General features: G+C 40.7%; 2 protein-coding genes across 2 annotated transcripts in view; both read left to right on the plus strand.

Annotated features, from left to right (window-relative positions):
- LOC106603335 (transcriptional regulator ATRX) overlaps window positions 1-13,762 on the plus strand; it is a 50,332-nt gene extending 36,570 nt beyond the window's left edge. The window contains exons 24-35 of the mRNA XM_014196883.2: window positions 43-80; window positions 4,093-4,238; window positions 4,400-4,556; window positions 4,688-4,788; window positions 4,903-5,011; window positions 5,218-5,395; window positions 9,019-9,213; window positions 11,423-11,566; window positions 11,806-11,928; window positions 12,059-12,154; window positions 12,280-12,408; window positions 12,514-13,762. Of these exons, the coding sequence (XP_014052358.2) occupies window positions 43-80; window positions 4,093-4,238; window positions 4,400-4,556; window positions 4,688-4,788; window positions 4,903-5,011; window positions 5,218-5,395; window positions 9,019-9,213; window positions 11,423-11,566; window positions 11,806-11,928; window positions 12,059-12,154; window positions 12,280-12,408; window positions 12,514-12,630 (1,533 nt within the window). The 3' untranslated portion in view covers window positions 12,631-13,762. The remainder of the gene's footprint in view (window positions 1-42; window positions 81-4,092; window positions 4,239-4,399; window positions 4,557-4,687; window positions 4,789-4,902; window positions 5,012-5,217; window positions 5,396-9,018; window positions 9,214-11,422; window positions 11,567-11,805; window positions 11,929-12,058; window positions 12,155-12,279; window positions 12,409-12,513) is intronic.
- A 4,822-nt stretch (window positions 13,763-18,584) lies between these two features.
- LOC106603409 (cysteinyl leukotriene receptor 2-like) lies at window positions 18,585-20,635 on the plus strand. Its single transcript, XM_014197046.2, has 2 exons — window positions 18,585-18,891; window positions 19,262-20,635. Exons 1-2 carry the CDS (start codon window positions 18,855-18,857, stop codon window positions 20,314-20,316), a joined length of 1,092 nt encoding a protein of 363 aa, XP_014052521.1. The 5' UTR covers window positions 18,585-18,854; the 3' UTR covers window positions 20,317-20,635.
- The last annotated feature ends 5,912 nt before the right edge of the window (window positions 20,636-26,547 follow it).

Here is a 26,547-nt window from a genome sequence, read left to right on the forward strand (position 1 = left end):
ATCAGTCAAACTGTCACCAACTGAGATTCTCTTTGTTTTCAGGGCCATTTTGATGGAAAGCACCAGGGGAAAGCTGAGAGGTGTGTAAGCATGAATATTCAGGCTACCCCTTGTCACTCTAAAGTAGGCTTGCACCGTATCCGTATTGTCATACCTTCATACTTAACTTGGCCCATACCGGTATATTCCGTAATACCAGCACTGAACACAAGGGGTGCTATTCTCAAACCCCACTGGGCCTCTGTAATCCGGAGGTTAGCAATGCTAACAAGTAAATGTGAAGTCCCATAGAGAATGCTAACTAAATGCTAACGAGTGCATTGCTAACATTTTATACTGTCTCTGACCTAAACTACTTGTAGGACAGACATCCCTGCTCATAAAGATATACAAGTAACTAAAAAATACTACTTACAGTTTGCTGCACGCACAAAATAAATATTAGACAGCGAGGCTCTTGATCCAGGAGGGGATTCTCTGCTGTTACCAAGTGAAGCTTGATTTAGGAAAAAACTAACCACTTATCTAACTAGCTACTAAGTTAGCAAATCAAATGCACAACTGCAGAGCATTAGAGCATTTGACAGTTAACTTATTTGTTAAAAGATATCTAGCTGGAAAACATTTACCATAATTTCTGGACTATTAAGCGCACCTGAATTAAAAAATATATATTATTTTGAACATAAATAAGCCGCACATGTCTATAAGCCGCAGGTGCCTACCGGTACATTGAAACAAATTAACTTTACACAGGCTTTAACGAAACACGGCTTGTAACAAAAATAAATAGGCTTTAACAAAACACGGCTTGTAATAAAAAATTAGCAGGAAGCTTTAGTTCTTTTTGCACTGAGTCAATTCCTCACGCTGCTGTTTCCAACGTCTTATCATCGACTCATTAAGACCAAGCTCCCGTGCAGCAGCTCTATTTCCTTTACCAACAGCCAGATCAATCGCCTTCAACTTGAAAGCTGCATCGTATGCATTTCTCTGTGTCTTTGCCATGATGAGGGTGACAAATGACTACCGTAATCAGAATGATGGGAAGTTTGAGAGTGCTCGGTTTAAACTAAACAGTAAACAAAAAAGTTGTTTGACCTTAACCCGTTCGGCAATTTCATTGGTCTAATGAAAGCTTCATGCCGGCAAAAAACTGAGCACGTCACAGAATGTGTTTTTTGGAAAAAGAAAAAAATTGAAAGCAGATAAAATCCATATATTAGCCGCGTCATTGTTTAAGCCGTGAGTTTCAAAGCCTGGGAAAAAAGTTGCGGCTTATAGTCCGGAATTTACGGTAGTTATGAATTCCATACTGTAACTAGATCACCTGTCACATGCTTCACAATAGTAAGTGACTCAAGGCTACGGTCTCTTGACTGGGAACTACTATGTGACTGGGAACTACTGGTAAGCGCTTGATAATGAAACATTTATGTGACAGGTGAAATTAACACTGTTTCTTTATCTCCTAATGTATTGCGCAAGTTGACTGCAGGTAAAACTTAAACCGTTTCAATGGTATCGACGGTACTGGAAAAACCATCCTGTGGCTATTTCCAAATAGCCCAGTATACGGTATATATGGTATACTGCTAAAGCCTACTCTTAAGCGGTCCTCAAAGTTCATGCGTGTCTATGTACGCTTGGGTGGAGTCCAATTTTTTTATTTCACTTTTAGTTTTTTTTAGCAATGCACACCTTTTGGTAACATAATACCTCGCCTGTCAATTAGTTTCTAGACTCCCAAAAAGCAAATTTCACAAGAAGGCGATAGCAGAGGTTTTCTTTTTGTGGTGAAGGAAAAGAAGAATCACATTGAAAACATCACCGCAAGCTAATTTGAATGAAAACCAACTACATATGTAAATAATACCTACATGTAATGAAAGTTTTTTTTTAAAATATTATTTATTTATTTTATTTAACCTTTTATTTAACTAGGCAAGTCTGTTAAGAACAAATTCTTATTTACAATGACGGCCTAGGAATAGTGGGTTAACTGCCTTGTTTGTGTAGAACGACAGATTTTTACCTTGTCAGCTCAGGGATTCGATCTAGCAACCTTTCGGTTACTGGCCCAACGCTCTAACCACTACCTGCTGTTTTACATTTACTTAGTTTTGTGCCTTCCAGTAGACATCTTGCTAGCTACACTACATGACCAATAGTATGTGGACATCTGCTCGTCAAATCTCATTCCAAAATCATGGGCATTAATATGACATTGGTCCCCCCTTTGCTGCTATAACAGCTTCCACTCTTCTGGGAAGGCTTTCCACTAGATGTTGGAACATTGCTGCGGGGACTTGCTTCCATTCAGCCACAAGAGCATTAGTGAGGTCGGGCACTGATGTTGGCCATTAGGCCTGGCTCGCAGTCTCTGTTCCATTTCACCCCAAAGGTGTTCGATGGGGTTGAGGTCCGGGCTCTGTGCATGCCAGTCCAGTTCTTCCACACCGATCTTGACAAACCATTTCGGTATGGACCTCGCTTTGTAAACGGGGGCGTTGTCATACTGAAACAGGAAAGGGCCTTCCCCAAACTGTTGCCATTAAGTTGGAAGCACAGAATTGTCTAGAATGTCATTGTGTGCTGTAGCGTTAAGATTTTCCTTCACTGGAACGAAGGGGCCTAGCCCGAACCATGAAAAACAGCCCCAGACTATTATTCCTCCACCAAACGTTAGTTGGAACTATGCATTGGGGCAGGTAGCGTTCTTCTGGCATCTGTCAAACCCAGATTCATCCGTCGGACTGCCAGATTGTGAAGCGTGATTCTTCACTCCAGAGAATGCATTTTCACTGCTCCAGAGTCGAATGGCGGGGACCTTTACACCACTCCAGCTGACACTTGGCATTGCATATGGTGATCTTAGGCTTGTGTGTGGCTGCTCGCCCATGGAAACTCATTTCATGAAGCTCCCAATGAACAGTTCTTGTGCTGATGTTCTTTTAGAGGCAGTTTAGAACTCGGTAGTGAGTGTTGCAACCGAGGACAGATTTATACGCTATGCGCTTCAGCACTCGGCGATCCCGTTCTGTGCGCTTGTGTGGCCTATCATCTCGCGGTGAACCGTTGTTGCTCCTAGACGTTTCCACTTCACAATAACAGCACTTAGAGCTGCCCCGGTCAACTGTATCAGGGCAGAAATTTGACGATCTGACTTGTTGGAAAGGTGGCATCCTATGACAGTACCACGTTGAAAGTCCCTGAGCTCTTCAGTAAGGCCATTCTACTGCCTATGTTTGTCTATGGAGATTGCATGGCGGTGTGCTCAATTTTATACACCTGTCATCAACGAGTGTGGCTGAAATAGCCAAATCCACTAATTTGAAGGGGTGTATATATATATCACACACACACACACACACACACGTATCTGGCTAAAAACAGCAAGCAAGCTAGCCTTTTAGCTTCCCACATCAATGTCATGTGAAATAATCTGATTTATAAATAATATGCCCTGGCACATACTTGCCAGTATAATTTATACCAGTTTGATATGCTGCTTGAATGTATTCGCTCCCTTATCAGATAAGCATAGAATGTGCCTATTTACTCCATGAGGAAAAATTACATGGCTACAACTGTTTTCACTGTTTCCAAATGGCCTACAATCACGTAGGTATTACTTCTAAACAAAATACATTTTGCAGGTGTTTCTAATAAGGCTACATCGTTTGAACTGTCGCTGAGATTATATTTGGTTATCGTTGCAAAACAGACTGCTTATTTATTTTTGATGCATAGCCTATTGATCAGCTCAGGAACTAAGCAAGTTGGTTCAGCCTCATCTACACAACACTGCCACCAGCGCAACGTAAGGAATAATACATTGCGTTTAAAAATGTGTGTATCTAGCAACATAGGCGCCAGGACTTCATACTACAAGGAGCTGTTCATTTTGTGACACAAAACAGAATTCACGTACAGCATTGCTTAGCGTTTGCGTTAACTGCGTAACGTCTGCCGAGCTCTTTAATTACTACGACAGTGTGATGCTTGAAGTGGGTTATCTATCACCATCAAAAGGTAATCTCATGCAAATAATAGATTGTTGCCTTTCATCCTTTCCTTTGTCCCACTCAGTAAAGAGAAGGAGAACAAGGGAAAATTGCGTAATGCTGATGAAAAAAGCAATGATGTGGAAGTGATCATGGTGTGGAACAGCTCATCAAAGGGTGTCAATGTGGAAGGAGACCAGCGAGCAGGTCCACTGGTTCCAGTGGTAGATGGTAGTAGTCTCTCTTAAATTAAGGAAATTACTTTACCATGTATTTTACTTTAGCGTCTTGTGTTACAATTGAACATTTTAAATGATTTACAATTAAGTCATTAATATAAGGTGAACATATTAATGTGAGCTCAATGGTGATATTGTATGCTCTGTGTTCAGCGGTGAGAGCGTCCACCAGTTTCAGGCCTGACAGTCCGGCTGCAGACTGGTACAAGGATATGCTGAGTGATTCTGACGCCACCATCCTGGGACACTCAGGGAAGATGGTGCTGCTGTTTGAGATTCTCCGAATGGCAGAGGAACTGGACGACAAACTGTAAGTGTGCTTGAGAAATGCATTCAGGCACCGGGGGGTATTTCAAAAAAGGATCGAGTTAGCCAGAGGTTTATAGAGCAGATTTGTTGAATTAACCTTTTCTTCATCCATTTTTGTTTGTATATTCACAGGTTGGTGTTCAGTCAATCCTTGATCTCATTAGACATGATTGAAGATTTCTTGGACCTCGCTAACAAAGCCAAAGACAACGGACAATCATCCCTATACAAAGGTACCGTTCCCATTGGCTTTTCACATATTCAAACATATGTTATAGTATTACAAAACAATTGTTTTCTTCAGAGAGTCTATAATTGTGTCATTTGTTTCCTTTCCCAAACTGTAGGTGATGGCAGCTGGATCAGAAACATTGACTATTACCGTATTGATGGGTCCACCAGTGCCACATCCAGGAAGAAATGGGCTGAAGAGTTCAATGATGCCACCAATGAGCGGTACGTCTCTGACTGCTGTACTATTCTACATCTCAAATTTCACTGTGCCAAACCTCAACACAGTATGTAGCATAACACTTAGTATTGTATTATTATTCATGACAAAGCATCAGTAATTGTAGACCGTGTGATTTCTTGAGATGGTCTGTTTAAGATTCTACTCACACTCACTCCTTTGATTTCATTTCTTACCAATTTACTTTCAGAGGTCGTCTATTTCTCATCTCGACAAGAGCTGGGTCCCTTGGGATCAACCTGGTAGCAGCTAACAGGGTCATAATTTTTGACGCTTCGTGGAACCCCTCCTATGACATCCAGAGCATCTTCAGGGTGTACCGTTTTGGCCAGCTGAAGGCAGTGTTTGTCTACCGCTTCTTGGCACAGGTAATGACATCTCGTATGCACCCCATCTTCTGTAATATGATTGTGGGACACATTTTGTGTTTTTTACATATACAGTCACATCCAAAATTGTTGATAAGATTAGCAAAAAATACTATTAAATAAGTACAAATACGAGCTATATTGTATGCAAAACATTTTACAAAATAGCTGAGATTCTGTTAATAAAAAAAGGTCAATTATTGGCATCCCTAATGATTCTTATAAATATAATCAAACAATGTGATCTGCATTAACATTCTACTATTTAAAGTTAAAGGCCAGGCACCAGACCCTAATAGGGGATTTTTTTCCCCCCTTAATCATATCACAGTCAACTTTTACCAGTTGAATGTAGATATGCATAATACTTTAAAAATATACATGCAAATGAGGTGATATTTCATTAAATATGCACATTTTGCATATCCCGCCCAAAAAAATTTGGTTCACTGGATTAAGTCGGCGTAAATACTTAAAATGAACAGTTGGATAGAAAGATCGTGGGACTGACAATGCGCTCTGGCACATGCTCAGTTATGTATGACAAGTCAACAGGAAATGGGTGGATAGTGTGCAATAAGCAATGAATTATGAATAGCATGAGGACCGATGTGATGGAGAGTTACTATGGTCATGGCTAATGGCTGTATTCGCCATACAACCAATGAATTCAGTGCCACATTTTAATGTTATTTAACAAAGTTTTTTGTATTATAATAATTACTTGGTCCTGAAACCTTCATACACACGTGAAGGGGAACCAATAGTATCGATTCAAGTTATAAAAAAAAATGAAAATCACCACTTTTTGAGTTACGAGGTTTGCATCCGACATTGACTATTTGCATATCCCGCAAATCCATTTTTCAGGACACTGGATTAAGTCTGCGTAAATATTTTAGTTTCATTTTGTTAAGACACTCCGGTACGTAAAATGCATTTTTGGCAAATTTTTCTAAACAAAATGTTACCTAGAATAACAAATTGACAACATATCAACAATAACATCTGGGAAAGTCTTGAATATATCCAAGGATAACCACACAATCTGGTGAATGTAGATTCTTCTGAAACTGAGGAAAATAAGTTGGCATGTGGGAAGAGTCTGACTTTCGGTAAATGGCAGTTAAAGACAAGTACACTGAATTTAGACGACCAAACATCTATTTAGATCCAATCACTATCTCTTCAAAGTAAGTTACTACATATAGTCCAGTTTGTTACATTCTCTATTCTCTAAAATAAAATATACATTTTCATCAAGATTTTGACATTTTTATGTTCACTTTTTGAAAATACTAATATTTATGGGCCAAAATACCAACAAATCTAAAAATTGATAGGTACTGTAGATGCAAAAATGTCATTTCAGTCTGTGGTGCCTTGCGTCAAGGAACTTTGTGGCCTTTCATGGCTTCCTGTTTCACTGGGATTAAAAATGGGGTAACATGCATGTTGTTAGGTTCTGAACAAACGGAGTAAAAACTAAAACGGACGACTAGATAAAGCTCAAACCAAGTTTATTCACCCACTGGTTCATGCAGCTGCAAAGACGAAGCATGATTACACAAGCACATTTATTTATAACTTCCTCTTTGGCGGGGGTCAACTTCTACACCTCTAGACAGCCAATACATATCTGTTGCTAGGCAGGAACTTAATTGGTTCCTCTCACTGGTGTAGTCATGGCCCTGCCTGATGCTAGAACCTTTGTGGGCGTTGACGTGTACAGTGCATTCGGAAAGATTTCAGACCCCTTGACTTTTTCCAAATTTTGTTACGTTAGTCTCAATTGTTTTGCTAATGTAATTTTTTTTTTTAATGACATTTCACATAAGTATTCAGATCCTTTACTCAGTACATTGTTGAAGCACCTTTGGCAGCGATTACATCCTCGAGTCTTCTTGGGTATGACGCTACAAGCTTGGCACACCTGTATTTGGGGAGTTTCTCCCACTCAACTGCAATCCTCTCAAGCTCTGTCAGGTTAGATGGGGAGTGTCGCTGCACAAGTTATTTTCAGGTCTCTACAGAGAATTTCGATCAGGTTCATGACCCGGCTCTGGCTGGGTCACTAAGGACATTCAGAGATGCGGAGAGATCACTCACTATTAGGGCAAAACATTTTGAAGGTTAAAACCACTGGTACAGTGGTAAACTTTCCTGGTAGAGGACCCAAGTGTATCTTGTCCCCACGCACAGTGAGGAAGATGGTTCCGGAGGCACAGAAAAGTCCAAGGGCCACAGTTGGAGAGCTGAGAACTTGGTTGCATCTTGGGCTCACCATGTCTCCAAATCTACAGTTACACGGCACCTCCATGTCAATAGGCAATTTGGAAGGGTTGTCATAAAAAAGCCCTTTATTGAGGGCAACCAACAAATGTGAACGCTCAGTTAGCTGAACGGCATTGTTCTATTGGAACCAGGTGCTATGGTCAGATGAGACAATATTAGAGCTCATACATATTGTAAAATATGGTGGTGTATATTTGATCTTATGGGGCTGTTTTATTTCCACTGGTCCTGAGGCACTTGTTGTGGCGCCCTCATGCTTCCCAGACGGAACAGTTTGTGCGTATGTTATGACGACATTTTGTGATGTTTTTGTTCGTTATGGACTTCGGCAAGTGTTCTTTAGGCTGTTCGAGCACACATTGTTTTTCTCTAGGCAAGCTGAAGTCGGTAGCCGAAGTCTACGCCCCCTCGTCGGCGATTGGTCAACAGTAGGTATTCTTTAATGAAGTGCCTTTTGTCATTTTTTCACTTGAGAAATATTACACCAAACATCCTAATCAGATGCAAGATTGTGCAGAAGATCTCTTCTGCTTAAACATCAAAATGAATGACAGATTTCTTGAGAGATTAATTCTGATTAATTGTGTATACTGGCTACGGCATCTCAAGATGGACAAATAGTACTATTGCCTGCTGCTTTTTTCTTGTTTTTCATGCAAAGGTTTTTTTAAGGGAATATGTGACCACACTCATTTGGTTTGGCTAGCTGAGGTCGGCTAGGCGCCAGCCGAATTGATGCATGCTGATGCCTTTAAGGTCCACGGCATCATGACATGAACTCTACCAAGTATCAGGACATTTTAGCCAAAAACCTGGTTGCCTCTGCCAGGATGCTGACACTGGGCCGCAAGTGGATCATCCAGCAAGACGATGACCCTAAGCACACACACATCCACAAAGTAATGGCTAATTGACCACAAAATCAACATTTTGCATTGGCCATCTCAAACCTGTGGTTTGAATTGAAGAGGGCAGCCCATAAGCGCAGACCGAAGGTTATCAATAATCTGGAAGGATTCTGTATGGAGGAATGGTCTAAGATCCCTCCCAATGTGTTCTTCAATCTCATAAAACATTATAGAAAAGGTTAAGTGCTGTTATCCTCACAATGGGAGGGTGAACAAAGTATTGAAAATAGGGGTGGCAATAATTTTGACACTCTTTTTCTATTACTTGTTAAAGAAAATATTTTTTGTATTAGTACAATATCACTCAGTATTTGTATAATTTATATATCTATTTTTTTTGTTCATCTTTATCAAGGGTGACAATTTTGGATGTGACTGTAATTCTGTAGTCACTGATATTAAATTGATGTTTCTTTCCAGGGCACCATGGAGGAGAAGATCTACGACCGGCAGGTGGCCAAGCAATCTCTATCGTTCCGGGTGGTGGACCAGCAGCAGATACAGAGACACTTCACTCTGTTTGAACTGACAGAGCTTTACATGTTTGAGCCAGACCTGCTGGATGACCCCAACTCTGAGAAGAAGAGCAAGAGGATCACACCCCTGCTGCCCAAGGTGACCAAAGCTACAAATTAAACACACAAGACCATTACATTCTCAATTGACCCTTTGCTAAGCCCCGCCTCCCTTGGTTAATGTCGCAACCTCTGACAACATTTTCCCGGGAAGCTCAATTCCCCATTCAAGAAATCACCTCACAATATTCCCAAACTGTGTTCCAAAAACACAATGAAATTTAACACAGACTACCCCTTGCTCATCAGGAGACATTGTGTATGTTGTGGTGAACTGTCATGGAAATTGCTTCACGGGAACCTGGTGAAATTATGCTTGTAGTGTAGCTAGCCACTGAATAGCTCTGAATTCACCATCAGCATATACTGCTACAGTTGAAGTCGGAAGTTTACATACACCTTAGCCAAATACATTTAAACTCGGTTTTTCACAATTCCTGACATTTAATCCTAGTAAAAATTCCCTGTCTTAGGTCAGTTAGGATCACCATTTTATTTTAAGAATGTGAAATGTCAGAATAATAGTAGAGTGATTTATTTTAGGGCTTTGGATTTAGGTCAGGGCTTTGTGATGGACACTCCAATACCTTGACTTTGTTGTCCTTAAGCCATTTTGCAACAACTTTGTAAGTATGCTTGGGGTCATTGTCCATTTGGAAGACCCATTTGTGACCAAGCTTTAACTTCCTGACTGATGTCTTGAGATGTTGCTTCAATATATCCACATAATTTTCCTCCCACGTGATGCCATCTATTTTGTGAAGTGCACCAGTCCCTCATGCAGCAAAGCACCCCCACAACATGATGCTTCCACCCCAGTGCTTCATGGTTGGGATGGTGTTCTTCGGGTTGCAAGCCTCCCCCTTTTTCCTCCAAACATAACGATGGTCATTATGGTCAAACAGTTCTATTTTTGTTTCATCAGACCAGAGGACATTTCTACAAAAAGAACAATCTTTGTCCCCATGTGCAGTTGCAAACCGTAGTCTGGCTTTTTTATGGTGGTTTTGGAGCAGTGGCTTCTTCCTTGCTGAGCGGCCTTTCAGGTTATGTTGATATAGGACTTTACTGTGGATATAGATACTTTTGTACCTGTTTCCTCCAGCATCTTCACAAGGTCCTTTGCTGTTGTTCTGGGATTGGTTTGCACTTTTCGCACCAAAGTACCTTCATCTCTAGGAGACAGAATGCGTCTCCTTCATGAGCGGTGTGACGGCTGCGTGGTCCAATGGTGTTTATACTTGCGTACTATTGTTTGTACAGATGAACGTGGTACCTTCAGGCATTTGGAAATTGCTCCCAAGGATGAACCAGACTTGTGGAGGTCTACAATCTTTTTTCTGAGGTCTTGGCTGATTTCTTTTGATTTTCCCATGATGTCAAGCAAAGAGGCACTGAGTTTGAAGGTAGGCCTTGAAATACATCCACAGGTACACCTCCAATTGACTCAAATTATATCAATTGGCCTATCGGAGGTTTCTAAAGCCATGACATAATTTTCTGGAATTTTCCAAGCTGTTTAAAGGCACAGTCAACTTAGTGTATGTAACTTCTGACTCACTGGAATTGTGATAGTGAAATAATCTGTCTGTAAACAATTGTTGGAAAAATTACTTGTCATGCAAAGTAGATGTCCTAACCGACTTGCCAGAATTATAGTTTGTTAACAAGAAATCTGTGGAGTGGTTGAAAAACACGTTTTATTGACTCCAACCTAAGTATGTAAACTTCCAACTTCAACTGTATATACACTTTTGGAGCGAACTAGTGCTCTCAAATTGTATCCTGATGTCAATAGCAATGTTATGAATACCACTCATAACATAGCTTGCTAACAAGGTGTATTAAGTGGCTAGCTAGCTAGCGTTTGAAACGTTTGGTAGTCAATGAGACTGAGAGCTAGCTAACCTGCTGAGCTATCAAACAATATAACACAAGTATAATTTCGGATTCGAAAAATACTCCAACAGGCTCTGCATTTCAGAAATCACCTTACGAAGTACTCCTGGTAAATTGTTCAATTATTTAGCCATAAAAAGTAAATCTATAAAAACTGTTTTTGCCATAGCCCTCATTGGCTTTCATGCGATTTAAACGTGAGCTTGTCTGAGGTGTTGGACACGACGACAGTTTCTGTCCATTGGCGCGCTGTGATTGGTTGACCAAAATTCTAGGGCTTGGCGAAGGGTGAATTAGTATTTTTACTTGAACAGTAGAGTAGGGATTGACATTGTGTGCCTGTTTCCCAGGACATGGTGCTGGCAGAGCTGCTGCAGATCTGTAAGGAGCAGATTGTCCGCTACCATGAACACGAGTCCCTGCTGGACCACAAAGAGGAGGAGGAGCTCAGTGAGGCTGACCGCAAAGCTGCCTGGGCTGAGTACGAGGCAGAGGTAAAGAGGAACTACTACACACATTCTCTGACAAAACGGCTAAATATGTTTTAATAGACCGTGGTGAGCAGCCTCTAGTAATCTCACTCTATCCTGCTCTCGCCTATAAACACTGAGAAAGTATGGTTTTGAATCAATTCAACATCCTTACTTGAATTCTCGTTTATCAAGAAGTAAAGTAGTAATGATATATGCATGATGTGTAAAAACAGGTGTATGTTTATCTCTCCTCTACAAAGGGTGCATTCTTCTTGAATAAGGCAGCACACAACAGCACCAGCACCAACGTTCCCATCTCCTCCACCTCTCGTATGGCCAACAGTCTGTCATCCCTGTACAAGAAGACTAATGAGCAGCTGAAGGTATTAGCCATGTCTCCCACCAGACCTGTGTGGAAATCAGTTGCTTTTCTCTAAAGTTTGTTTGAGATTATCTCTCAATAGATAGATGCCTCTCACATCAACATGTGAATGCGTCTCTCCTGAATGACAGAACATGATTAATGCCAGCCGTGACGAGGTCAGCGAGGCCATCAAGTCCCTGCATTCCTTAAAGAACCTCTCCGTGGATGACTATGTGTTGCGCTTGGTTAGTCCCTCGTATTATATTACATTAATATGATTGTAATCTTTCAAATTACACTTATGTCTCCCTGAAGTGATGTGTGGAAAAAAATGTAATGTGCATTACGATGACATGACTTGTTTTTACAGTGGCACGATAACCCAAGTCTAGATGAGAAGCAGGTGAAAGTCCTGGCCCAGACCTGGAAAACCAGCAATGACAAGGAGCGGGAGCGAAGACGGGCCTTATATCATGACCTTCTCTCAAAACAACAATCAGTAAGTTTCAATTGTCAACAACAACATTGTTCTAATTTTCTTTCTGCTTTTGATATTCCTTTTTAACTACTTAACCCTGCATCTTTCCCTTACTCCCCTTGACAGCTTACAATGTGCATCCAGACCATTTTGACCAGTAGAATAACTGAAGTGACACAGACTGCCACGGTCACCAATCAGTCACCAGCCTTGACAGACTCCGTTAAGAAACCCATGCAGTGAGGCAGCAGAGACGTCTCTAGCCTCAGTCCCGTTCCACTAGAGGACACACTAGTCTAACCGCAGTAACTATAGAGGGTACTTGATCCCCCCTAAGGGGTGATAGATGTAACATTTCCGTTAAGGATTTCCTTTATTTTACATTGAAAATGAATGTATGTGGCGGCAGGTAACCTAGTGGTTAGAGCGTTGGGCCAATAACCGAAAGGTTGCTGGTTCGAATCCCCGTCATCAATGGCTGATCCCTAGCTTTGAACCCACTCTCCGAGGGTGTCTTATGGGGAGTGGGATATGCAAAACAATTACTATGTACATGTGTGAAATAGGACAAATGTAAGCACCCACCCTATTATTATTATGTTCTATAGCAGGGGTGTTAAACCCTTACCCTACGAGGTCCAGAGCCTGCTGGTTTTCTGTTCTACCTGATAATTAATTGCACGCACCTGGTGCGCCAGGTTCTAAATCAGTCCCTGATTAGAGGAAACAATAAAAACAAGCAGTGGAACTGGCTTTGAGGTCCAGAGTTGAGTTTGAGGGTTCTATAGCAAAGATATTATGTTAAAGGGGCAGTGCAGTGAAATTTGATTTTCAAGTTTTTATGTATTTCCACACTGAGGTTGGAAAAACACTCTGAAATTGTGAAAATTATGATAATGCCCTTATACTGTAGTTTAAGAGCTTTTTAAAAGAAAACGTTGAATTTCAGTCTGTTCAGGTGGGATTGAGTTTTTGGTCCACGTCGTGACATCACAATCTGATCTGATTATTCTGCCAATGACCAGTCATCTTTGCATATGTATCCTCCTACTTTAAAAGGGTAAGCGGGGTAGGCTCCAGAGTGTAGACGATCCTATCCGTCAATAAGGGCTGTGTATGTAAATATATTTATATTTGTATCAACACACCCACACGATCAGACTGAGCATTTCAATGGCAAAATGAGGCTCAGGGAAATAAATTATACAAAATATATTTTGGAGTTATTTTCGTGATAAACACAGTGATGATTTATTCCATTTAAAGGCTGCATGGGGGCTTTAAATAAATATTCTGCCTTGGAAAAGGTTTTCCTATGTGATTAATGGTATAATTGTCTGTTTCTCTGATGCTATAATAAAAATCTGTTAATTCGTTTTGTCTAAAATGTTGTGGTTTTTGTTATGGTGAATTTTTTGCATTGGTTATTACACTTTATTTTATGGTTAGTCAGAAATTACCAGGCATATACTTTAAAATGAGATTGTAACAATGATTGGTAGTTTTTGGTACTACATTTAAGTAATTCAAAAAATACTTAATTTGTAACAGATTTGGGTTATAAAAATTGTTTCGGTTATAGAGTTGGAGAGATATTTTTCATGAGAATAAGTGTTTGCGCTCAGCAGTTTTTGTTACTTTAGTGCAGAGCGGAGGCTAAACTCATGCTCTAGAAAGGTTTAATCAAATGGGCGAAAACCGGTTAGAGCCTATAGATGGATATGTTTATTTACACAAATACATGTGCCACAATGGAGCACTTTGGCAGTTTACAATAACTAAAACTGAATTGCAGTGCATCTTACATAAGAACATTAAAAGAGAAACTCAATAAAAAAACTACCGCATCTAGTGTGTTTAAAAGCCTAAATAAGGATGGTTTTGTTTTGTAGCATTCAGTGTTACGTCTGATCTCCAGTAGTTGCTCGTCCTGCCTTTTCCTTACTCCTGGTTGCTTATCCCTTGTAGGTGGCAGCCAGCTGGAGAATTTGTTTGAACCCTGCAGCTTGAGAGGACAATTTCAGACAAAGCTCATCTGTAGGGTTTGGCAGGCCACCGAGTATGTTGAATAGTCAGAACCTAGGATGAACTTGAGGGCTCTCTGGACTCTGTCTGGCAGCACACACACACTTACACGCACCAACTTATTAATGGACTGCTGAATCGTTTTTCCTCTCGCTTTGTTTGCTCTTTTCCATATGTTTATCTCTAAGCTACCCAGGAAAGGGCAAAAAATAGCCCATTTTAATATATGTTGCCTTAGAAATAAGGTTCATAAAATAAATAACTTGCTAACATCAGATTACATTCATATATTAGCCATTTCTGAGACTCGCTTATATAATTCCTTTGATACAGTAGTAGCAATACGAAGATATATAACATATTTTCGACCAGGAAGGCCTGATTCACGCAGTCTCCTTTGAACATTTGATGTTGAGATGTCTGTTACTTAAACTCCAAAGCATTTATTTGGGCTTCTGAAGTGCAGTTACCTCTAATGAACTTATCCTCTGCAGTATAGGTACTCTGAGTCTTTCTTTCCTTTGGCGGTCCTCATGAGAGCATTGCATGTATTTCTTGGCCCAAGCAAGTCTCTTCTTCTTATTGGTGTCCTTTAGTCGTGGTTTCTTTGCAGCAATGCGACCTTGAAGGCCTGATTCATGCAGTCTCCTCTGAACAGTTGATGTGTCTGTTACTTGAGCTCTGAAGCATTTATTTGGGCTGCAATTTTTGAGGCGAGTAACTCTAATGAACTTATCCTCTGCGGCAGAGGTAACTCTGGATTTTCCGTTCCTGTGGCGGTCTTCATGAGAGCCAGTTGCATCATAGCGCTTGATGGTTTTTGCGACTGCACTTGAAGAAACTTTCAAAGTACTTCATATTCCGGTTTGACTGACCTTCATGTCTTAAAGTAATGGGCTGTCGTTTCTCTTTGCTTATTTGTGCTATTCTTGCCGTAATATGGACTTGGTCTTTTACCAAATAGGGATATCTTCTGTATACCACCCCTACCTTGTCACAACACAACTGATTGGCTAAAACGCATTAGGAAGGAAAGAAATTCCACAAATTAACTTCTAACAAGTCACACGTTAATTGAAATCCATTCCAGGTGACTACCTCGTGAAGCTAGTTGAGAGAATGTCAAGAGCATGCAATGCTGTCATCAAGGCAAAGGGTGGCTACTTTGAAGAATCTCAAATATAACATATATTTTGATTTAACACTTTTTTGGTTACTACATGATTCCATGTGTTATTTCATAGTTTTTGATGTCTTCACTATTATTCGACAATGTAGAAAATAGTATAAATAAAGAAAAGCCCTTGAATGAATAGGTGTGTCCAAACTTTTAACTGGTACTATAGACCAGTCAGACGAGTCCCAAGACCCTTGTGGGGGTCGTTGCAAAAACGGAGAACACCATTGTGTTCATGAGCGTCTCATCTTTCAATAGAGAGGTCATAATAGTTTTGTAGGCCAAACCGCTTAGACGATGCAGACAGGATGTCTTATGGTATGATAAACAACACTCTAGCTCTGTCACCTTTCACCGCAGATGCAGAAGGGCGACATCGGCGGATGTGGTGGTTTGAGATGCATCCAATGCAACAAAAAAAAAACATTAAACTGACAGATTTTTATGGGGCTATTTTATTATTATGCAAATTCTATTTTTACGGGGGGGGGCATCGACTCTGGAAATTCCAAATTGTTTGCATAGTCAACTTACACACAGCACTGACACACACACTTACCCCACCAGACATGCCACCAGGGGTCTTTTCAGAGACCCCAGGTCCAGATCAAATTCAAAGAAACGTACAGTATTTTACAGAGCCATGAGTGCATGGAACACCCTTCCATCTCATACAGCGCACGTGAACAGCAAACCTGGTTTCAAAAACAAATAAAGCAACACCTCGCAGCACGCCTCTCCCCCATGGGACCTACTTGTTGTGTGTATGTACTGACATGTTTGTGTAACTGATAGATACACGCACACTACATGTTTTTAAATGTATGTAAAGTATTTTGTCTGTAATGTATTTTTCATTATATGTCGGACCCCAGTCAGACTAGCTGTTGCCATTGGCGTCGTCTAATGGGGATCCTAATAAATCAAGTCACTGGGTAAAAACTGGTTGAATCAACCCACTGTGCACACACTGGTTAAATCAATGTTTCCACATCCTTTCAACAAAATGACGTTGAAGCAACGTGGAATAAACATGGAACTGACGTATGCGCCGAGTAGGAACCTCATTTGAACCCCAAAAATAAATGAGATGATGTAAAATCAACCTGGGAAACTAATTGGATTTGCAAAAAGTCATCAACTTAAATGACCTGGTGATTTTGTTGTTGTTGAATTCATGTTTGTTGTTACCCTACCACTGGTTGGCTATTGAATGAGCGATGGATAAATGGTAGCCTAATATTTGCTGTGTAGCAGGAATAAATCAGTCATGTCAGATAACTGGCGCACGCAAGTTTAAGAGTATTTTGGATAAATGAGGCCCCAGGACATTTTAGCCAAAAACCTGGTTGCCTCTGCCAGGAGGATGAAACTTGGCTGAAAATAGATCTTCCAGCAAGACAATAACCCCAAGCACACATCAAAATCCACAAAGAAATGGTGAATTGACCACAAAATCAACATTTTGCAATGGCCATCTCAGTTTCCGGACATGAACCCCATTGTAAAGCTGTAGTTTGTATTGAAGAGGGCAGTTCATGTCCTTAACCGCAGATGAAGGATATCAAGGATCTGGAAAGATTCTGTATGGAGGAAATTCAAGATCCCTCCCAATGTGTTCTTCAATCTCATAAAACATTTTAGAAAAAGGCTCTGTGTCGTTATCCTCGCAAGGGGAGGGTGCTGGAGTAGGGGATCCAATAATTTAGAACAACTTTTTTTTAAATATTTTTATTTTTATTACTTGTTAAACTAAATCTCATTCTCTGAGCAATTGTATAAGTATTTTTATTTGTTGTTACAAACAATATATTTCAGTATTTGTATTATTTATTTTATACAGTCTATTTTGTTTTATTTTTAGCACCTTACATGGATTAAATTAAGTATATTATTTTTGCATCTCGGCCTCTTTGGGCTATTCCTTTTCATTATTCCGTTTTATTATTCCTTTTCGTGGTTTGTGCAAGTACCTTTTGAACTGTATTTTTCTCCTACGCACCGCCCACCTTTTCTTTTTAGCCTGAGCGCAAACCATCATACTGGCTTTCTACCAGTGGTGTAAAGTACTTAAGTAAAAAATCTAGTACTACTTAAGTAGTTTTTAGGGTACAGTATCTGTACTCTACTTTACTATTTATATTTTTGGCAACTTTTACTTTTACTTCACTACATTCTCAAAGAACATTATGTACTTTTTACTCCTACATTTTCCCTGACACCCAAAAGTATTCGTTACATTTTGAATGCTTAGCAGGACAGGAAAATTGTCTAATTTATCAAGAGAGCATCCCTGGTCATCCCTACTGCCTCTGATATGGTGGACTCACTAAACACATGCTTGGTTTGTAAATGAAGTCTGAGTGTTGGAGCGTGCTCCTGACTATCTGTAAATAAAAAAAAATAGAAAATGTGGCTGTCTGCTTTGCTTAATATAAGGAATTTTTTATTATTTATACTCTTACTTTTGATACTTAAGTATATTTTAGCATTTACATTTACTTTTGATACTTAAGTATATTTAAAACCAAATATTTTTTGACTTTTACTCAAGTAGCATTTTACTGAGTGACTTTCACTTTTACTCGAGTCCTTTTCTATTAAGGTATCTCTAGTTTATGTACTGATTGACTATTGGGTAATTTTTCCACCACTGCTTCATACAGTCTTTTTTTCTCATCTTTATCAAGGGATCCATTAATTGTGCACCTCACTGCAGGTCAGTATTTGTATAATGTATTTTATACAGTCTTTTTTTGGTCAGTTTTATCAAGGGGTCCAATAAATCCGGACCCCACTGTATTTAAAGGGAAGTGAGAAAAAGTGTAAACAATAAATGTGCACGAATTGGCGGGAGTCGGTGCGTAGTGGAGAGAGACCTTACTCAAGCATGTCTTCCCCACACAATGACAACTGTATAGTCATTCCATTTATAAACTGTCTCAACCATGTATCAGATGTTATCTTAACTTCTCCAAAGCCACACAGCCTTGTCATAAAAACATAATTGAACAAAAAGTTGCATAGCAGTTGAATAGCCTCAGTGAACTGTTTAAAATAGGAAATTAGGTACATTTGGACTTGGAGAGCAGCAGTGGTAGAATTGTGAACCAGCAGAGGAAGTCACGCCCTGAGTGAACACTGAAGGCATTGTAGAGGTAAATTGCACTCATTTTTCTTTGGCTTCCTCTAAACATAGCTCAAACACACATCTCTCAGTGGACACGGCCATCAGAAAACTGATTCAACAGGGTTCACTGGACTGATGACAAGTATGCAACAGTATTGGACCACAGAGAGAGGTACTGTCAACTTTCTCATGTTTATTTTTGTTCTACTATAAATTGAACATGGTAGCCACGGGACCAACACAGCGGAGAAGTTGAGCCTCACACTTAGTTGTTGTGGAAATTGACCTACTATGCTGTTTACTTTCTGCATCTACATTATATCGATGAGTCTACCTGTAATAAAATGTGAAAAATCCTTCCTGTAAAGTGACTCTGGCTATTTTTGTTAGATTTTTACATGGATTGAAAATGACCAATTAATGAAATGCCTTAACATAATGTAGTGTTAGTTTTCCCTTTTCAGTCTCTCTATGCTGTCTTTTTACCTTCCAGCACATGCAGTACATTTTCCATATCTTTGTCTCCCTCCCTTTATTCAAAGGTCTAACTGGAGGCACAGACAATATGAGTCTGGAGTCAGGGATGAGTAATCTGGCATGTGATTGTCCCATCGACAGCTTCAAGCGCAGTGTGTTTCCTGCTGCATACCTGATCATCTTCTTCCTGGGCCTAATAGCCAACAGTGCCTCCCTCTGGGTCTTTCTGAGCATGTACAGGAGGAGGAGGAGCATCACCATGGTCAACCTGTACATGGTGAACCTGCTGATGTCTGACCTCATGCTGGTGTGCTCTCTGCCCCTCAGATCAGCATACTACCTGCTGGACTCCCATTGGCCGTTTGGGGACCTCACCTGCCGCCTGGTCTCCTACGTATTCTATATCAACATGTATGGCTCTGTCTACTTCCTGCTGGCCCTGAGTGTCCTCCGTTACCTGGCCGTATCACACCCCTACACCTTCATGAGTCTGGAGGGTGGATCCTGTGGTTGGGGAGGGTGTCTACTCATCTGGATCTTTGTGTCCCTGGCCTCTACACCCCTACTGAGTATTGGGACTAGCCAGGAGGGGGAAGAGCAGACCCGCTGTCTGGAGCTGGGCAGCAGCTTGGGCACCATCATCCTTCTGAACCGTGCTGCCCTGGTGGTGGGCTTCGCCCTGCCCTTCACTATCATCTCTGTTTGCTACATGTGTGTGCTGCTCAGCCTGAGGCAGTGTAGGGCTGGGGTGGAGGGGATGAGGAAGCCCTCTACAAGAAAGTCTTGTGCCCTTGTCATCCTCGGTCTCTGCATCTTCCTGATCTGCTTCCTGCCTTATCATGTGGTGCGAACCCTCTTCCTGGCAGCAGAGCGGAATGCTCAACTAAATGGCTGTGAGGATTCTTGCCGCTACCTCCAGGGTATTCGGAAGGCTGCCGTGGTAACGCTCTGTCTTGCAGCGGGTAACAGCTGCCTGGACCCGTTCCTTTTCTTCTTTGTGGGAGAAAACTTCAGAGATTTCTGCACGAAAAATTGTGGGAGGCAGAGGAGAGTTATTAACAACACAGAGAGACCAAGGATTCAAGAGCTGCAGCCCATAGAATTAACAGTCAATTTATAATAAACTTGATACTTTAAGCTTATCAAAAATGTTGCATTCACTTTCACATTCAAATAAAATGTACACCTAGTCTATGGATGGGTGATTTGTAGTTCCTGTAGAGCCAAATTGTTTGTGGATTTATAATTATGGGACCATTGAAAATAGGTTTATGATGAGACTAGGCCTGGGTCTTCTTCAAAAATGGTGGCTTTTTGACCAGCCAACTTTTTAAAATGATTGAACTTATTTTTTTAGTTAAAACCCCTTAACATTATAAATCAACATATATTACAGCTTAATGTATTTGGATATTTTTACTACATTAAATAAAAAATGAATAAATAAATGCTTGCCTGCTGAAAATCTTTGCCAGTGCGTGTGTAGGCAACCTGCCCCTCCGAAGCATAATCTAGTACAGTGGTTCCCAGCCTTTTTCGTTTACTGTACCACCAACGGAATTTTGCTCTGCCTGGAGTACCCCTGAAGTACCCCCTAATGTGCATTTAACCAGTAAGCCTATAGTCTCATGAGTCTTCTCAAGTACCTAGTACCCCTGGTTGGGAACCACTGGTTTAGTAGTATGATTCTGAAATTAGGGAGAGAGATTTTTTTAGAGAAAAATTGATTAACCTTTTCAAGTTAAGGAAACTATAGTTATCACGTTTCACATTGGATTTATTAACTACAAAAAGGTAAGACGTGTTTTTATTTCATTTCTGGTGCTGCTCTGCACACACATGCTTGTTAGCTAGCTGGTCCAACATTAAGCTAACTCTAGGAAGTTCAAAGACATTCAACGTTTTTTCATAGAAGCCGCTCTTCTGTAGGTATAATTCTGTGAGCCTAATTTAGATAATGCATGTCATAACAACAAGATGCCCAACGCTTCAAGCCAAGCCTCCTCTACCCTCTCTCTGTCTCTCCCAACCCGCAAAATGTCACTTGCATCTCGCACCCTACACTCGTCTGTCTAATTCATGTTAATAGCTTGCCTGCTTCATAGCAAGCTGCTCTATCTGAACTGATTGGTGAAGTAATTTAATGTTGAGCTCAATGTCATTTTTTAAAATTGATTTCAGAGATTTGAAAAGGAAGATTTAGCAACGATATAAACCGTTACTTCTTTGGGGTTCAAATCGGTTCAGAACTTTATTTTGCTGGTCAAAACAGTGGAACTGAATAAAAAAATATATATTTTCACAACGAAATGATTGGAAAATAACTTGGGTTCCAACCCATGAACACCAGTGACACATCTTAAGGCCTCACATGAAATGATCAAATGAATCATCAAATTGTTAACATTTGAAGAGAAAGTGCAGACTCTCCACGGGGTTTTCAAAACAGCCCCACCAACCTGGACTAACATAATAAATGTAAATCCGTTGACACTCCAATTAGTCTGGTATGTTCGTTTCGTCAGTGGTGGAAAAGGCACTCAATTGTCATGCTTGAGTAAAAGTAAAGATACCTTACTAGAAAATATATCCTGCCTATTGGTACGTTCCGTTGAGTTTTGGCATATGAGAAAAAAATAAGCGACTTTTTAGCTTCAGCTAACCATCCTAAAATCTCATTAGAAATTAGGTGTAGACAAGCACCATTGTGAGAAGTGATAATCTATTTGTAATAATCATCATAATATGTGATCAGTATGACTATTAGACATAGGCAACAGATCTTGATGAGATCTGCGCCCTTCGTGGTGCTGAAAGGACAGCTCCAGGATCGTGCAATGATGTTAAAGAAGTTCAATGGAACTGTAGGCTGTCCCAGTAGTCATAGGCCTGCATCTGTTTGCATTTGTTTCATTGGAGAATTATATGGAGAGTTGAACAAATTTCTCTCTTTAATACTGGACAAAAATATAAACGCAATAAGTAAAGTGTTGGTCCCATGTTTCATGAGCTGAAATAAAAGATCCCAGAAATGTTCCATACGCACAAAAAGCGTATTACTCCTAAAATGTGTTTACATCCCTGTTAGTGAGCACTTATCCTTTGTCAAGATAATCCATCCACCTGACAGGTGTGGCATATCAATAAGCTAATTAAACATTACACAGGTGCACCTATGGCACTGTGCTGGGGACAATAAAAGGACACTCCAAAATGTGTAGTTTTGCCACATAACACAATGCCACAGATGTCTCAAATTTTGAAGGAGCGTGCAATTGGCATGCTGACTGCAGGAATGTCCACCAGACCTGTTGCCAGATCATTTAATGTTAACTTCTCTACCATAAGTCGCCTCCAACATTGTTTTAGAGAATTTGGCAGCACGTCCAACTGGCCTCACAACCGCTGACCACGTGTAACCACGCCAGCCCAGGACCTTTGACATCCGGCTTCATCACCTGCAGGATCGTCTGAGACATGCCACGCCAACAAGTGATGAAACTGTGGGTTTACATAACCGAAGAATTTCTGCACAAACTGTCAGAAACCGTCTCAAGGAAGCTCATCTGCATGCTCATCATCCTCACCAGGTTTTTGCCCTGACTGCAGTTCGGCGTTGTAACCGACTTCAGTAGGCAAATGCTCACCTTCGATGGTCACTGGCAAGCTGGAGAAGTGTGCTCTTCATGGATTAATCCCAGTTTCAACTGTACCGAGCAAACGGCAGACCGCCTGTATGGCGTTGTGTGTGCGAGCGGTTTGCTGATGTCAAGGTTGTGAACAGAGTGCCCCATGGTGGCAGTGAGGTTATGGTGTGGCCAGGCATAAGCTACGAACACAACTGCATTTTATCGATGGCAATTTGAATTAACAGAGATACCGTGTCGAGATCCTGAGGCCCATTGTTGTGTCATTCATCTGCCGCCATCACCTCATGTTTCAGCATGATAATGCACGGCCCCATGCCACAAGGATCTGTACACAATTCCTGGAAGCTGAAAACATCCCAGTTTTCCCATGGCCTGCATACTCACCAAACATGTCAGGGCTGTGAGCTTAGTATCGAGCTTATAGTGCACTATGGTATTGAAGTCTGAGCTGTAGTCGATGAACAGCATCCTCACATATGCATTCCTTTTGTCCAGGTGGGTAAGGTCAGTGTGCATTGCAATGGCGATTGCGTAGTTTGTGGATCTCTCAGGGCGGTAGACAAATTGGAGATGGTCGGGGGGGAGGAGGTGATATGGCCTTTGATTAGCCTCTCGAAGCACTTCATGATGACGTAAGTGAGTGCTACTGGTCAGTAGTCATTCAGTTCAGTTACTTTCCTTTTCTTGGGCACGGGGATGATAGTGGACATCTTGAAGCAGGTGTGTATAGATGCCTGAGCTAGGGAGAGATTGAAAATGTCAGAGATCACAACAGCCAGCTGGTCTGCACATGCTGTTGCTTCTTTTTGTAATCCATAATCGTTAGGAGCCCCTGCCACATTCGCCTTGTGTCCTACCCGCTGAATTGCTCCTCCACTTTGTCTCTGTACTTATGTTTTTCCATCTTGATGGATCTGTGTAGTCATATTTGTACTGTTTAATTAAGGATGGGGCCCTTTTTTTCAATGTTTGCCTAAAATGACATACCCAAACTGCCTGTAGCGCAAGACCTTAAGCAAGGATATGCATATTCTTGATACCATATGAAAGGAAACACTTTGAAGTTTGTGGACATGTGAAATTAATGTAGAAAAAAAATATAACACATTAGATCTGCTAAAAGATAATACAAAGAAAAAACGTTTTTTTAAATCATCTTTGAAATGCAACAGAAAGGCCATAATGTACTATTCCAGGTTCGGTGCAATCTCGATTTTGGCCACTAGATGGCAGCAGTGTACGTGCAAAGTTTTAGACTGATTCAATGAACCATTGTATTTCTGTTCAAGATTTTGACCAAATGCCCAAATGTGCCTAATTGGTTTATTAATACATTTTCAAGTTCATAACTGTGCACTCTCCTCAAACAATAGCATGGTATTATTTCACTGTAATAGCTACTGTAAATTGGACAGTGCAGTTAGATTAACAAGAATTTAAGCTTTCTGCCCATATCAGATATGTCTATGTCCTGGGAAATGTTCTTGTTACTTACAACCTCATGCTAATAACATTAGCCTACGTTAGCTCAACCGTCCCGCGGAGTGGACACTGATCCTGTGGAGGTTACTATTATCCTCGGTCTCCTTGCCCTGTCACTCTCTTTCAGTTTCCTACAAGGCTATTATTAATCCACGGTTAATTCACCGTTAATCCATTTTTTTATGAATCCGGTGACTGAGTCGACGTATTCATTGACATTTTCTCTAGAGGCAACATATTCCAGTCCATGTGATCAAAACAGTCTTAGAGCATGAATTCTGATTGGTCGGACCAATACTGTATAGCCCTGATCACCAGAACTTCCCACTTGAGTCTTTGTTTGTAGGCAGGGAGAAGCAAGATGGAGTCATGGTCGGATTTTCTGAAAGGAGGACGGGAGAGGGCCTTATACCTGTGTCAAAAAGGCATGTAGCAGTGGTCAAGAATATAATTTCGATGTGTTGGCAATATTTTTGGAGCACAGTTCTCAAATTACGTATGTTGAAGTCCCCCGCAACAACGAATGCTGCTTCCGGGAATGCAGTCTCCAGTTTGTTCAGGGTCCAATGAAGATCTTTGAGAGCCTTTGTGGTGTCGGTTTGGGGCGGGATGTACACAGTCATGGCGATAATCCCGGTGAACTCTCTCAGAAGGTAAAAAGGACAACATTTTATGACCAAGTATTCCAAGTCGGCAGAGCAGAAACTCACAAGTTACTGTATGTTTCCCCTGTCACACCATGTATTGAAGTAGGGTCATGAAGTAAAGCCCCCCACCCTTGCTCTTGCCAGAGAGAGCCCACTTCCTAACCCACTGGTTGTATAAAATCCATCTGGATGTCGGAGGAATGCCAAGTCTCAGAAGAACAGAGTATGTTGCAGGATCTAATGTCCCTCTGGAAGGAGATCCTCGCTCTGAGTTCCTCAAGTTTGTTGATTAATGATTGAACATTGGCGAGTAGTATACTCGGTAGTGGAGGACGGGTCATCCGGCATCTTAATCTTACTAAGATCCCGCCACATCTGCTTCTCCATCTGCATCTTCGCTTCCTACTCTCCGGTAGGACTCCTAAGCAGCTTGGCTCCTCGTCGAAGAAGCTAGCCCATTGTTCTGCTGTCTCAGGGAATTCGGGGAGGTCGGGTGGACGGTGAGTACCCAAAGGTACTCTGTATTCCAAAGGTTCTACCCGGGTGTGTGTAGTAATGCAGGAAACAAACTGATTAAGAAAATGAGAGAAAAACACTAGAAAAAACACTAGAAAAAATAGAAACCTGCAATGTTTTATTGGAGCTCAAGGTGAGGTCCCTCTGTCGGCGCCATCTTAGCTCATAGATCTGTTCCTATTCTTAAGTTTAGTTTTTGCATCTTTTGTACATCAGCTTCAAAATGATAAAAATATAATATTTGTGATTATTGAAAATATATTTCACAGCGGTTTAGATGGTACAATGATTCTCTACATTATACTTGCTTGTTTTGTCACATAAACTGAAATTAGGCAAACTATTAGAATTTTAGCAATCAGGAAACGGTGGAGAAATTTCTGCATATTGCATCTTTAAACACTTTTATATATAAGCACCATGGCATGAGATTGAGGTTCCATCTTGAAACAGGCATATATCTTAGTTTACATGAATGAAATCCAATATGCATTCATATCTATTCCTGTACTGCATGGAGAGTTGGCCCTGAATGCATAACTGACACCGCAAAAGTACCTGAGCTCAGTATTCTCTAGCAATACAATTCCGATTCATTGTATTTTATGAGTATGCATCCAATAGCTTATGTGACGAAAAAAAAAGCTAATTACATTGACATTTTGGTCATTTAGCAGAGACTCTTATCTAGAGCAACTTACTAGTCAGTGTGATATTGGTGATATGGATTTATCATTATTATATTATCATTATCCATTTTGACAGCTTATCAAATAAAGTCAAACTTTATTTGTCACATGCGCCGAATACAACAAGTGTAGACTTCACCGTGAAATGCTTACTTACAAGCCCTTAACCAACAGTACAGTTCAAGAAGAAGAAAATATTTACCAAGTAGGCAAAAATAAAAAGTAATAATAAAAAGTAACACAATAAGAATAACAATAATGAGGCTATATACAGTGGGCACCGGTACCGAGTCAATGTAAATTGTCCGGTGGCGATTTTTATGAATTGTCCAGCAATCTAATGGATTGGGGGTAGAAGCTGTTGAGG

Source organism: Salmo salar, chromosome ssa04 (assembly GCF_905237065.1).
Source record: "Salmo salar chromosome ssa04, Ssal_v3.1, whole genome shotgun sequence".
NCBI classification, from domain to species: Eukaryota; Metazoa; Chordata; class Actinopteri; order Salmoniformes; family Salmonidae; genus Salmo; species Salmo salar.